Source organism: Hypanus sabinus, chromosome 8 (assembly GCF_030144855.1).
Source record: "Hypanus sabinus isolate sHypSab1 chromosome 8, sHypSab1.hap1, whole genome shotgun sequence".
NCBI lineage: Eukaryota > Metazoa > Chordata > Chondrichthyes > Myliobatiformes > Dasyatidae > Hypanus > Hypanus sabinus.
The window spans coordinates 22,929,657-22,942,686 of record NC_082713.1 but is presented as its reverse complement, the minus strand read 5'-3'; the positions used below and the strand labels follow the sequence as shown (position 1 = coordinate 22,942,686).

General features: G+C 42.3%; 1 protein-coding gene across 1 annotated transcript in view; it reads right to left on the bottom strand.

Annotated features, from left to right (window-relative positions):
- Positions 1-13,030, bottom strand: part of LOC132397873 (NALCN channel auxiliary factor 2-like) — a 62,690-nt gene that overhangs the window by 32,960 nt on the left and 16,700 nt on the right. The window contains exon 2 of the mRNA XM_059976630.1: positions 12,419-12,590. Within this exon, the coding sequence (XP_059832613.1) occupies positions 12,419-12,590 (172 nt within the window). The remainder of the gene's footprint in view (positions 1-12,418; positions 12,591-13,030) is intronic.

Sequence of the window (13,030 nt, the reverse complement as noted above, 5' to 3'; positions counted from 1 at the left end):
AAAGGGGGTCTTTTCTGGTTGGCTGCCAGAGGCTAGTGGTTTTCCTCAGGGGTCAGTATTGGGACTGCTACTTTTCAGATTGTTTGGCAATGATTTAAATAATGGAATTGCTGGCTTTGTGGCAAAGTTTGCTGATGATACAGTGATAGGTTAAGGTGTAGGTACTGCTGAGGAAGTAATGCAATTGCAGCAGGTGTTAGACAATTTGGAGAAAAGGGCAAAATTGTGGCAGATGGAATACAGTGTTAGGAAATTTATGAAAATGCGTTTTGGAAAAAGGAACAATAGTGCAGACTGTCATCTAAATGGGGAGAAGGTTCAAACATCAGAGGTGCAGAGGGAATTTGGAGCCCTCATGCAAGACACTCAGGTTAATGCCAATGTAATATTGGCATTTATTTCAAGGGGAATAGAATATAAAATAAAGGAGATAATACTGATCCTTTATAAGACATTAGTCACACTTGGAGTATTGTTAACAGTTTTAGGTCCCATATCTCAGAAAGGATGTGTTGTCTTGCAGACAGTGCAGAGGAGGTTCATGAGGATGATTTTGGGAATGAAGGGATTAACATATGAGAAGTATTCGGCAGCTTTGGGCTTGTACTCATGGCATTTAGAAGAATGAGAGGGATCTCATTGAAACCTACCAAATGTTGAAAGGACTAAATAAGATGTATATGGAGAGGATGTTTCCTTTGATGGAGGTATCCAGATCTAGAGAACACAGCCTCAAAATTGAGGAGAGACCTTTTAGAACAGAAGTAAAGAGGAATATTTTTTTGCCAGACAGTAGTGAATCTGTGGAATGTTCTGCCACAGGCTGCCAAGTCTTTGGTATATTTAAAGTAGAAGTTGATTGTTTCCTGATTGATCAAGGCATCAAAGGATATGGTGAGAAGGCAGGTGTATGGATTTGAGTGGGATCCAGGATAAGCCATGATAAAATGGTGGAGCAGACTCGATGGGTTGAATGGCCTAATTCTGCTCCCATGTCTTATGGACTCACTGGCGAATTGTCACCTCACTTGGAAGGACTGTTAGAGCCTCTGAATGGTAGTAAGACAGGAAGTGTATGAGCAGGTGTGGCACTTATTACGCTTACAGGGTTAAGTGCTAGGAAAGTAATCAGTGTGGAGGGTCAAATGGACGAGAAATTCACATAGAGAGTGAATCCTACAGAAAGAAGAGAGTGGTGGGGAGGTGTTATTGGGAGGGAAAGAAGTGCTTAGCAGTATAAGTTATGGAGAATGATGTTTTTATATGGAGGCTCATGAGGTGCTAGTTCAGGACAAGAGCAATGACAGTAAGTATAGATGTGCTGGAAATGGAGGTGATGTAAGTGAGTGCAGAATCAATGGTGGTGTAAAGGAACCCTCATTCTCAGGAAAAGAAGGGCCCAGAATGCTGGAGGGTCTCAGCAAGTCAGTCAGCATCAATGAAGCGGAATAAACTGTTGATGCTTTGAGTTGAAATCCTTCATCAGAACTGGAAAAAAAGGGGGCAGAAGCCATAATAAGAAGGGGTGGGGAGTAGAAAGTGCTTTGGCCAAGATATTTCAACCATCTTTTGCTACAGGTGGGGTACTTGAGGTTTGGAGAGCTGCTAAATTTGTACTATTGTTTAAAAAGGGAAGAAGTTATAAATCAAGCAATTATAAGGTAGTTAGTGGGGTAATTAATCACTTCTGTGGTGTGTAAATAAGTAGAGCCCATTCTAGGTCAGTATAAGTTGTCATTTAGAAAGGTATTGAATGTAAGACAATGTGAATTTTGTTAATGGGAGATTGTTTCTCATTAACTTAATTGAAGAAATAATGGGGAGGATGGGCATGGAGAGAGTATATAATGCATTCTACCTGCGTTTCGCATAGCTTTTGACAAATTATATTGTACCACGAGCTTGACCAAAAATTATAATCCCGGGGCAGAGTGGCAAATCAGATCCAAACCTGACTCAGTAGCAGGAGGCAGAGGTTTATGGCAAACTTATTTAGTTAGTTAGTTAGCGATACAGAGCAGAGTATCCTCTTCCAGCGCTTCGAGCTATTCTATCCCAACAACCCCTGACAAACTTGAACCCCAACCTAATCGATGACCAATTAACCTATCCAGATGTCCTTGGACTGTGGGAGGAAAGTGGAGCAGCTGGGAAAACCCCTGCATTCCACAGTGGGTGGGGAGGAGAGTGGACAATCTCCTTTCAGGTGGTGCTGAAATTTATCTCTGAACTCCAGAATGCCCAGAGTTGTAATAGTGCTGTGCTAATCACTATGCTACCATGACACCCCAAATCCTTGTTTCTGTGATGGGAAGGTTGTCAGCAATGAAATTCCATGGGGTTTAATACTTTGTATCTTGATATTGTAGTATTTATTAATGGTTTAGACCTAAATGTAATGATCATTTTGCAGAAATTTGTTAATGATATCAAAACTGCTTATTTGGTAGATGGAAAGGATAGAAGATTTTGACCTTAGGGAGATACGAGTTTTCTGGTTATAAAGTTAGAGAGTCATGGAGGACTATAGTGCAGAAAAGGCCCTTTGTCCCCATCTAGTCCATACCGAACTTCTATTCTGCCTTGTCCTATTGACTTGTACTTGGCCATGGCTCTCTACACTACTCACATACAGTACCTATCCAAACTTCTCCATCACTTCCACAGGCACCTTGCTTCACACTTGCATCATACTCTGAGTGAAGATGTTCCCCTTCAGGTTCCCTCAAATACTTCACCTTTCACCCTTAAACCCTGATCTCTAGTTCTAGTCTCACCCAACCTCAGTGAAAAAAGCCTCCTTACATTTATCTTTACTCCTCTTAATTTTGTATACTTCTATCACATCTCTCCTCATTCTCCTACACTCCAGGAGATAAAGTCCTCACTAATTCAGCAGTCCTAGCAAGATCTGTGTAAATTTTCTCTGTATTCTTTCAATCTTATTGGTGTTAGTTGGGGTAAAAATGTTAACTGGATGAATCTAGGCAAGTTCTTTAAGAGTTACAACTCTTAATGAGAGGGGATCTTATAGAAACATTTCAAATGTTGAAAGGGTTGGACAGAGTAGATGTGGAAAGGCTGTTTCCCTTGGTGGGTGAGTCCAGGACAAGAGGTCAAAGTCTTAGAATTAGAGGGTACCCATTTAAAACAGAGATGGTTGTTGACTTCGGGAGGGCACAGAGCGACCACTCCTTGCTGAACATCGACGGCTCCTCGGTAGAGATCGTAAAGAGCACCAGATTTCTTGGTATTCACCTGACGGAGAATCTCACCTGGTCCCTCAACACCAGCTCCATAGCAAAGAAAGCCCAGCAGCGTCTCTACTTTCTGCGAAGGCTGAGGAAAGTCCATCTCCCACTCCCCATCCTCATCACATTCTACAGGGGTTGTATTGAGAGCATCCTGAGCAGCTGCATCACTGCCTGGTTCAGAGATTGCACCATCTCGGATCGCAAGACCCTGTAGCATATAGTGAGGTCAACTGAGAGGATCATCGGGGTCTCTCTTCCCGCCATCACGGACATTTACACTACACGCTGCATCCGCAAAGGAAACAGCATTATGAAGGACCCCATGCACCCCTCATACAATCTCTTCTCCCTCCTGCCGTCTGGGAAGAGGCTCCGAAGCATTCGGGCTGTCACGACCAGACTATTTAACAGCTTCTTCCCCCAAGCTATCAGACTCCTCAATACCCAAAGCCTGGACTGACACCTTGCCCTATTGTCCTGTTTATTATTTATTATAATGCCCGCACTGTTTTTGTGCACTTTATGCAGTCCTGTGTAGGTCTGTAGTCTAATGTAGCTTTCTCTGTGTTGTTTTTTTTTACATAGTTCAGTCTAGTTTTTGTACTGTGTCATGTAACACCATGGTCCTGAAAAATGTTGTCTCATTTTTACTATGCATTGTACCAGCAGTTATGGTCGAAATGACAATAAAAGTGACTTGACTTGAGATGAGGAGAAATTTTTTTAGCCAGAGGGTCATGGATTTATGGAATTCGTTGCCATATGCAGCTGTGGAGGCCCGATCATTGAAGGTTTTTAAGGAGGAGATTGACAGGTATCTGATTAGTCAGGGTCTCAAGGGATATGGAAAAGAAGCTGGAAATTGGAACTAGATGGGAGAATAGTTTAGAATAGAATGGTGGAGTGGCAGATCAGACTTGATGGGCTGAATGGCCTACTTCTGCTCCTTTGTCTTGTGATCTTGTTACAAGGAAAGGAAACAATAAATGGAAGGATGTCACATCTCAAGGAGGAGAAATACCTTATGATTGATCCTCAAAGGTAACAGGGTAGGTTAATAAATTTGTTAAAAAGGTATACAGGATACTTTTATTAATGAGACAAAGAACAGATGAGCAGGGAAGCTATGCCAAAACTGTAGACATTATTCAGACCAGAGTTTGAGTATTGAAATTGTAAGAGATGTGATTACATTTGACAAAGTGTAGTGCAGATGTACATGGATGTTGTAAAAGTATTGAATAAACCTGGAGCCGTAGCCTTTAGAACAAAACGTCAAATCAAGTGCACAATATTACATTAGATGTAGACTTAGATGGAATAAACAGGAATAAGCTACAGTATATCCAATGGAAACAGAGTACAAAACTAAGAGACAGAGATTTTAAATGATTGATAAGAATGGTGGGAAGGTGAGAAGAAAGAAACATCTACAATGTCATTGAAATCTGGAATTTATTGCTTTTCATGGAAGCAGCAGGATGCATCTTCACATTTAAAGAGTCTTTGGAAGTGCACGTGAAGTACTATGTCATGTAGGGATAAGGACCTGGTGCCAGAAGGTGGAATTAGTAGTTAAATTGAAATGGGAGATCCTTTTTTTTTGCATGGGGGTGGATCAATCATGCTTTGGGCTTGTGTTGCAGCCAGAGGCACGGGGAACATTTCACTGGTAGAAGGAAGAATGAATTCAATTAAATACCAGCAATTCTGGAAGCAAACATCACACAGTCTGTAAAAAAACATACCTATGTGTTCATGGGTCACCCTGACTGTAATCAGGGTGTGTAATAGTCACTTCCCCTGTCTATATATGACTGAGTGGGTTCTCCCCAGGGTCATAATTCTCAGTCTGTTTTTGTGTTTGTTGCAATGAAAACAGTTATTGAGTTTAACAAGCTTACCTGTCTGTCATCTTGGACCAAATGCTCGACACATTGGTGTTAGGAGTGGGATTAGAAATTGACGGAGGGATTGAAGAGCTATGACCATAACACCATAAGACCATAACATCGGAGCAGAAGTAGGCCATTTGGCCCATTGTTTCTGCTCCACCATTCAATCATGGGCTGATCCAATTCTTCCAGTCATCCCCACTCCCCTGCCCTCTCCCCATACCCTTTGACGCCCTGACTAATCAAAAACACATCTATCTCTGCCTTAAATGCACCCAATGACGTTGGATAGAGTGCCTTAAGACCTGGGGAATAAGTCAAAGGACTGAGCAGTATGCCTCACTATACTCTGCACACCAGGCCAGGCTTATGAAGGTGGGACTCAGAGGGAGGACCTGGGAACCGAGTATCGTGATTTCCCAGGGAACCCCAATGGAGTGAGCATATCCAGGCTCCACAACCCGGGGAACATGGCGGAGCTCTGCTCCCGGGGTGGCGAGGCAGACCAGGTGGCCCAGGACGGCTCCCACCAGAGCCCAGAGCAGCCTTTGGGAAATGCCAAGCAGGCAGCACTGCCCGAGACCTCCAGCAGAATCCCTCCATTGTTGCCTCTCCGAGTGGGCTGTTTGGGTGAAGATCAAGGCCTATATGTGGGCTGCGTGGTGGAGGGCAACAGATGTGGTGTGTTGGTGGGCACAGGTGGCAGCCGGTGGCGAGGTGGGCCTCCCCAACACTGACCAGCAACTGTGCTGTGAGCAGGTGAACGATCCCGTGCTGACTCGGATGAGGGAATGGCTGAGCGTGGGACAGCGGCTTCAGTCAGCAGAGAGCTCCACCCTGGATCCAGAGATCAAAGTTCAGTGGGGAACGATGGAGATGTGCGGTGGGTTGCTGTTCTGGCAGTGGCAGGTGTCCGATGGTGACAGACATCTCCTGTAGCTTGTGTTCTCTCAGGGGCTCCGCACCACGGTGCTGTGGTTGGGGCACAGGCTGGTGTGGGGGGGGGGGGGGGTTGGCCAATTCAGGGTTGTAAAGATGTTGGGCAAACTGCTTCTACTAGCCGGGGTACAGGCAGGATGAGGAGTTGTTCGTGCACTGCTGCGACGCTTGCACATCCCAGAAGAGGCCGGGCCACCAGTGCAGGGCCCCAATGCAGCAATACATGGTGGGAACCCCAGTATGGATGTACTGCCCCTCCCAGAAGAAGGGACTATCCCCCCTCAAGCTGGGAAGCCACTGGAAGGGGCCAGGAGAGGTACGTCGGATGTGGCTGCCCGAGCAGTAGAAGGCAGTCGTGGTGCACCGGGATTGGCTGGCACTGTATCAGCACTTGGCTACTACCGGTCCAGCGAGGCTGAAGGAAGTGACGCTCTGGGTGCCCTGCCTCCTGCCTCACCAAGCAGTGCCTCCTCTGGGGGGAGCTGCAGAAACCCCCCAGCATTGAGCACCTCTGGGACTTTTGGACTTAGTTGTGGAATCTGGGATGGCTGCCACCGGTGGGGATAGTGTGGCGTTCCAGGGGGCGTGGTCGACGGCCCACCTCAGTATTGACAATGACCAGTGCTATTTATTGTTCTTGTGTTAAAATGCTTTCATGGGAGTACGGTGGGGTGTTCAAGTTCATTAATTGTTTCATTTTAGCCTGGATTATACAGATATTTGCATGAGTGTTTGTGGGTCACCTTGACTGTAACCAGTGTGTGTAATAGTCACCTCCCCTGCCTGTATCTGACTGAGTAGGCCCTTTCCCTGGGTCATAGCACCCGGTTTTGTTTTTGCGCTCGTTGCAATAAAAACTGTTGTTGAGTTTAATGAGTCACCATGCTTGCCAAAATATTAAAATGGTGGCATTCTGCTACAGAGTGATCCAGAATTAGTCACATTCATTTCAACTGAGATTAGAAATTGAACTTCTTTGCTAAGCTCCCTATTCTCCTCACTCATGTTGCAAAACATTAAACTAATCGCAAGAAGAAGATGAGAGCCTAAGAGAACGGGTTCTGTTTTTACTTTATGTGAAGCACGCACCTATCATGTGGTAGCACCATGATGTATGCAATTTATATATTATTACATATAACCTATAATGAATTATTTAAACAAATAAAATGCCTACTCAATTTTACTCAAATATTACTGAACTGTTCAATACACAACACTGTACTCTAGTTAATGATGAAAAGAGTGTTCATGTAGTTGTCAGTGAGACTGTAGGAAAATATAAATATTGTAGTCAGTTGGGCAGAAAAGTATTAACTAGAATTTAATTCAGGCAAGTGTGAAATAATACACCTGTATCCTTGATAATGATGTTCATCAGAACTACGTAACAAAATAGATACATCTGAACCCCTTGACCATGTCTGCATGCTTTTATACTTGGAGCTTCTGCCACAAGATTGGATGATTAGATATTTGTCTTAACAAGCAGGTGTAAAGGTGTACCTAATAATGTGGCTACTAAGTGTTTCTGACTGATGACCCAAGAAGTAAACAGACTTCCTGTAAATCTCGTCCCCTCAGTCAGTTGGATTGGGAAGGAACAGTGAGGAATATTAAATTCATGTCATTTTCATATTTAATTGAATTATGTGGTAAAAGCTAATTTTCCTTCTGGTCTAATGGCATGAATATTGATTTCTCCTCCAGGCTGGGTAGCCTCCAACCTGATAGCATAAATATCGATTTCTCTTTCCAGTCCACAAAGAGGCTACCTTCAGGGTGGAGGAGCAACATCTTATATTCTGTCTGGCTAGCTTCCAACCTGATGAAAATGAACATCAATTTCTCCTTCTGGTAAAAAAAAGAAATTCCTTCCCATACTTCTTCTTCTATTCCTCACAATGGCCTCTTGTCTCTTCTCACCTCTTCTATTACATCTGCCTGCGTCCCTTCCTCTTTCCCTTTCTCCTAGGTCCACTCTCCTCTTCTATCAGACACTTTCCTCTCCTGCCCTTGACCTTTCCTACCCATCTGGCTTCACCTCTCATCGTCTAGCTAACTTCTTTCATTCCCCCCCACCCCTCCCCACCTTTTTATTCTGGTATCTCCTTTCCTTTTCAGTCCATGAGAAGCATCTCAGCCCAAAATATCAACCGTTTATTCATTTCTATGGATGCTGCCTGACCTGCTGAGTTACTCCAGCATTTTGTGTATGTATTTTGCTTTGGATTTCCAGCATCTGCAGAGTTTCTCATGTTTACTGTCATTACTGAGGTTGGAGAACACTGAACTTCACACGTGGTGCTCCAGCATCATATCTCATTCAATTGATTGTAAACAAATGAGAAGGTATCTACTACTTCAAAAGCTAGAAGCACCAAAACTAAAATGAAATTTTGTTTTTGTTCAGCATGTTATAAATGGTATTGAAATGTTTTATAACCTTAAGTAATCAAGAATGAGATCTAAACTAAGGTAAGTAAGAAGCATGTAAGGAAAAGTTTTTTGAAATTCTCAACATGATTCCACATCTGATGAAAATCAAACAAAAACTTCAGATGATGGATACCTGAAATATAAAAAAGATCTAGCGCTTTCCCGGCATATATGTTGAATAAACACTTCACAAACTTCCAGTCGGGTACTGGTATCAATTACAACTGATGTTTCAATGACAAAATCTGCCATCTTCTTCAGGGATGATGATGGCGCATATCTAGTCTGATGGTATTTATACACCTATAGTCCATTCCTTGTGATGGGTTAGTCCTCATCCAATCAGGTTTCCGCTCTCCCACCTTGCTTCCAATCAAATTTCAGTTCTTAGAGTGAGACCTTCGTTTTTGTTAAAATTCTTTTCCTCTAGTTTCCTTCACGAGGTGAAGGAAATCAATCGGGCCCGTAAAAGGGCTGACAGAAAACCCAGGAAACTTAACAATGAGGAGGAACCCATCACTACTGCCTGCCTCCCCTATATTTCCATGGTTTCTGGGAGGATTGTCATGATCCTGAAGAAATACTGGATTAATCCACTGACAAACCCATAAGGAAACTCATGTTACAGCTTATATGGATCAAAGATGACCTGGGACTCAGGTCGGCTGGCATTTACAGGATTCCCTTTGACTGTGAAGCAGCGTATATCGACCAGACAGGGCACATGGTGGAAACCCACATCAAAGAGCACAGAAGGCATATTTGTTTGGGCTACCTGGAAAAATCAGCCGCAGCAGAGCACTGTATTCAAAATGGCAATGGGAATGACTTTGGCGCAAAATTTCTGTGCCATGAAAATGGCTTTTAGAACTGCCTGGTAAAGGAAGCCATTGAAATAAAACCAGAGGAAAAGAATTTAATAAAGATGAAGGTCGCACTCCAAGTAAGAACTGGTATTCTATTGTAAGCATGGTGGGAGAGGGGAAACCTGATTGGATGAGGACTAACCAATCAGGAGGGCCAGATGACAGGGGTATAAATACCACTGGACTAGACGTGCCCAGGTATCACCCTGATGAAGATGGCAGAGTTTGTCCTCAAAACGTTGGTTATAATCGATACCTGTACCCAGCTGGAAGCCCATGAAGTATTTATTCACCTAAAATATATAAGTTCCATGTTAAAAGTAAATTTACTATCGAAGTACATATATGTGACCATAAACAACCATGAGATTCCTTTTCTTGTGGGCATCCTCAATAAATTCCTTTTGGAATAATAACCATAATAGAATCAATGAAAGACTGCACCATCTTGGCATTCAACCAGTATGCAAAAGACAACAAACTGTGCAAATGCAAATAGACAAACAAATAAACAATAAATATTAAGAACAAGGCATGCAGTGTTCTTGAAAGTGAGTCTATATGTTGTGGGAACATTTCAATGTTGGGGCAAGTGAAGTTGAGTGTAGTTATTCCCTCTGGTTCAAGAGTCTGACTGTTGAGGGGTGATGACTGTTCCCAAACCTGGTGCTGTGAGTCCTGAAGCTCCTATGCTTTCTTCCTGATTGCAGCTTTTTAGTATAAACAGGAAGTGTTGGAAAATTTAGCAGCTCAGGCAACATTTGTAGAAAAAAAAAACATTATGAAGTCCAGATGATGCTGTTTGGTCATACTATTATAGTCTGAACAGTCAGCTAGGTGATACAGCATCACCCAAATTTCATATGGCAACTTGTCAGGCAGACAAAGGAGCTTAGCTGCTTATTTAATGGTCACATCATTTTAGCTCCTTATAGGCATTCTGTTTATTCCCTCTGGCTGCCAGATCCCACACTCTCTGCAACTTACTCACTTTCTCTTTTCAACAGAGTGCCAATTAGAGGCTAAGATGATGTAGCCATTAAGTAGTTAGCTAAACTCCTTGGTCAGCATGACAGGTTGCCAAGGTAAAATTTGGGTCATATCGTATCATCTAGCTGACTATACGAACAATGCAGCCTGACTCTACAACATCACCCAGACTTCATAACTGCTTCTTTTTACTCAATTGTTGCCTGAGCTGCTGAATTTCCTAGCATTTTCTGTTTGTGTTTTAGGTGTCCATCACCCGAAGTTTTGCTTTGATTTTTATCAGATGTGGAATTATGTTGAGAATTTTTAACAGCATTTCCTTTAGATATTTCTTATTTGTATGTTCTGTGGCTTGTATTCTAAATGCAACAATAATTCCGATTGACTTGACAGCTTTTTACTAAATGTATTTGCTTTAGAAGAACCTCTAAAGACAAGGCATGAAATGAGGTTGAACCAATGCAGATCTGGAGTGCTATATTTAAGTTTAAAACTCATAACTTCAACTGTGTGAGATAAACTAAAATAGAATCCATTGATTCTTGCTGTGAATTGCACTTGTTTGGGTTAACACAGCGTAGGCTGGAATTATACAAGTTAACAGCAACAATAATCTTAATTTAGATACCATTGTTAACATACCAACAATTTTCTGAGGTTCTTCACAAGATATTACTTAATAAAAACATTGAAATAATGTACTTAAAGAGATATTACAGCAGATGGCCAAATATTAATTACAGAGGTAGCTTTTAAACAGTGTTTTAAATGGGGGGAAAGCGGGGTGGGGTGGGTGGGGTTGTTGCATATGGAAACATTAGAAGACAATTACAGAGCTGAGGAACTTGGTAGCTCAAGAAGTCAAAGCTGGATAAGCAACAATATCAAAAGTTGTTGAGTACCGAATGAACAAGAACGAGACTCTGGCCATCTTCAGAAATAGTAATAAGAATTTTAAAACGAAAGTTTTGCTTAAACTTATGGAGACCATCAAGGATAGAGATATAAGGAACACAAGAGTGATGGTAATGTGGGTTGAGATATGATATAAAACAAAGAATTTTGGATAATAGAGCAACACCCACAAAATGCTGGAGGAACTCAGCAGGTCAGGCAGCTTCTCTGAAAAGGAATCTATCAACAAGACTTGGCCTGAAATCTCAGCACTTCATTCTTCACCATAGATGCAGCCTGACCTGCTGAGTTCCTCTGCGTGTGTTACTCTGGATTTCCAGTATCTACCCTATCTCTAGTGTTTAGAATTTTTAGATAATTCCAGGGTTACAGCGGCCAGATTGATAGCAACCAGTTGGTGGTATATTCAAATAGTTTAAGTCTGGGGTTTAGAGGTTAGAAAGATGGGGATAAGAATTTCAGACTAGATGAGCTAAGGCAAAGAACGGAACTAAGTAAAAACAGAAAATGATGAAGACAAACAGCAGCTCAGGCAGCATCTGTGTATGAGCAACACTTACCATTTCAAGTCCTGGATCCTCTTTAGAAAATTCTGCCCAGCAGTCTAGGAGGATCTGAAACATTTACTATACTGCTTTCCACAGATACTGCCTGACCTGCAGAGTGATAATTTTTGGCATTTATTTCTACCTTTAGAAAGCTGGGTGATAATAAAAACGTAGGAATAGGTACAGTTCATGATTAATCTAATACGAGTTCTCAGGTTTGATTCAATGTGAGAAATCTGGACATGCAGCATCTGTGGAAAGAAATACTTGAGGATAAGAACTTAGAAAGCGACTTGCTAATTTCTTCCAGCATTTAATTTTAGATTCCAGGCATCGGAAGTACATTGCATTTGATTTGACATTCATTTGAATGTTGCATGTGGGGAGAAGATTATGATCAACTGTGAGGAATCTGCTGCAATTCTCTGTCCAGGAGTAACACAAAGAGGCTGGCTATACTCAGGGACTTTGGAGGTAGTGATTGAAGCACTTTAGAAGATATTTTTGCAAATATTACAAGCATTAAGTTAGAGCTATATCACTTTTATTGCATATTGCTGTCAGATCTGTACCTGTGCAGATGAAGCTCGGCAACCCGCCATAGATTAGATCATCGTTGTCTGGTAGAATAAATGGACATCGGGCCTGGACTTCCAGGCAGTATTGCTTACAAGGAATCCTGCGAGGACACAGAAGTTGTGAGGCTTTGAAATACTCCGAACACAGCCATGCTTTGTAGACTGCCTAAAAGATCAAAGGAGGGGATATTTGGGTTGGGGGTCAGAGGTCAGAAAAGAGAGGAAAAAAACATATTTAACAAAAGTCCATAAATCTAATGGCATATTTATTTAGTTTATTATTTATTGTGATACAGTGCGGAATAGGCCCCCTGGGCCATGCCACCCAGAAACCACTGAATTAATTCTAACCTAATCATAGGACAATTCACGATGACTAATTAACCTATGTCTTTGAACTGTGGGAGGAAATCCAGATGAAACCCACATGGCCACGGGGAGAATGTACGAACTCCTCACAGACAGCAGCGGGAATTGAACCCCAATCGCTGGTACTGTAAAGTATTGTGCTCACCATTACCCTACCATGAGGTTGGAAGGCTTCATGCACTTCTTTTAAAGCATTATCATTGGATACCACTTTCAAAGCATAAAACTATCACGTGG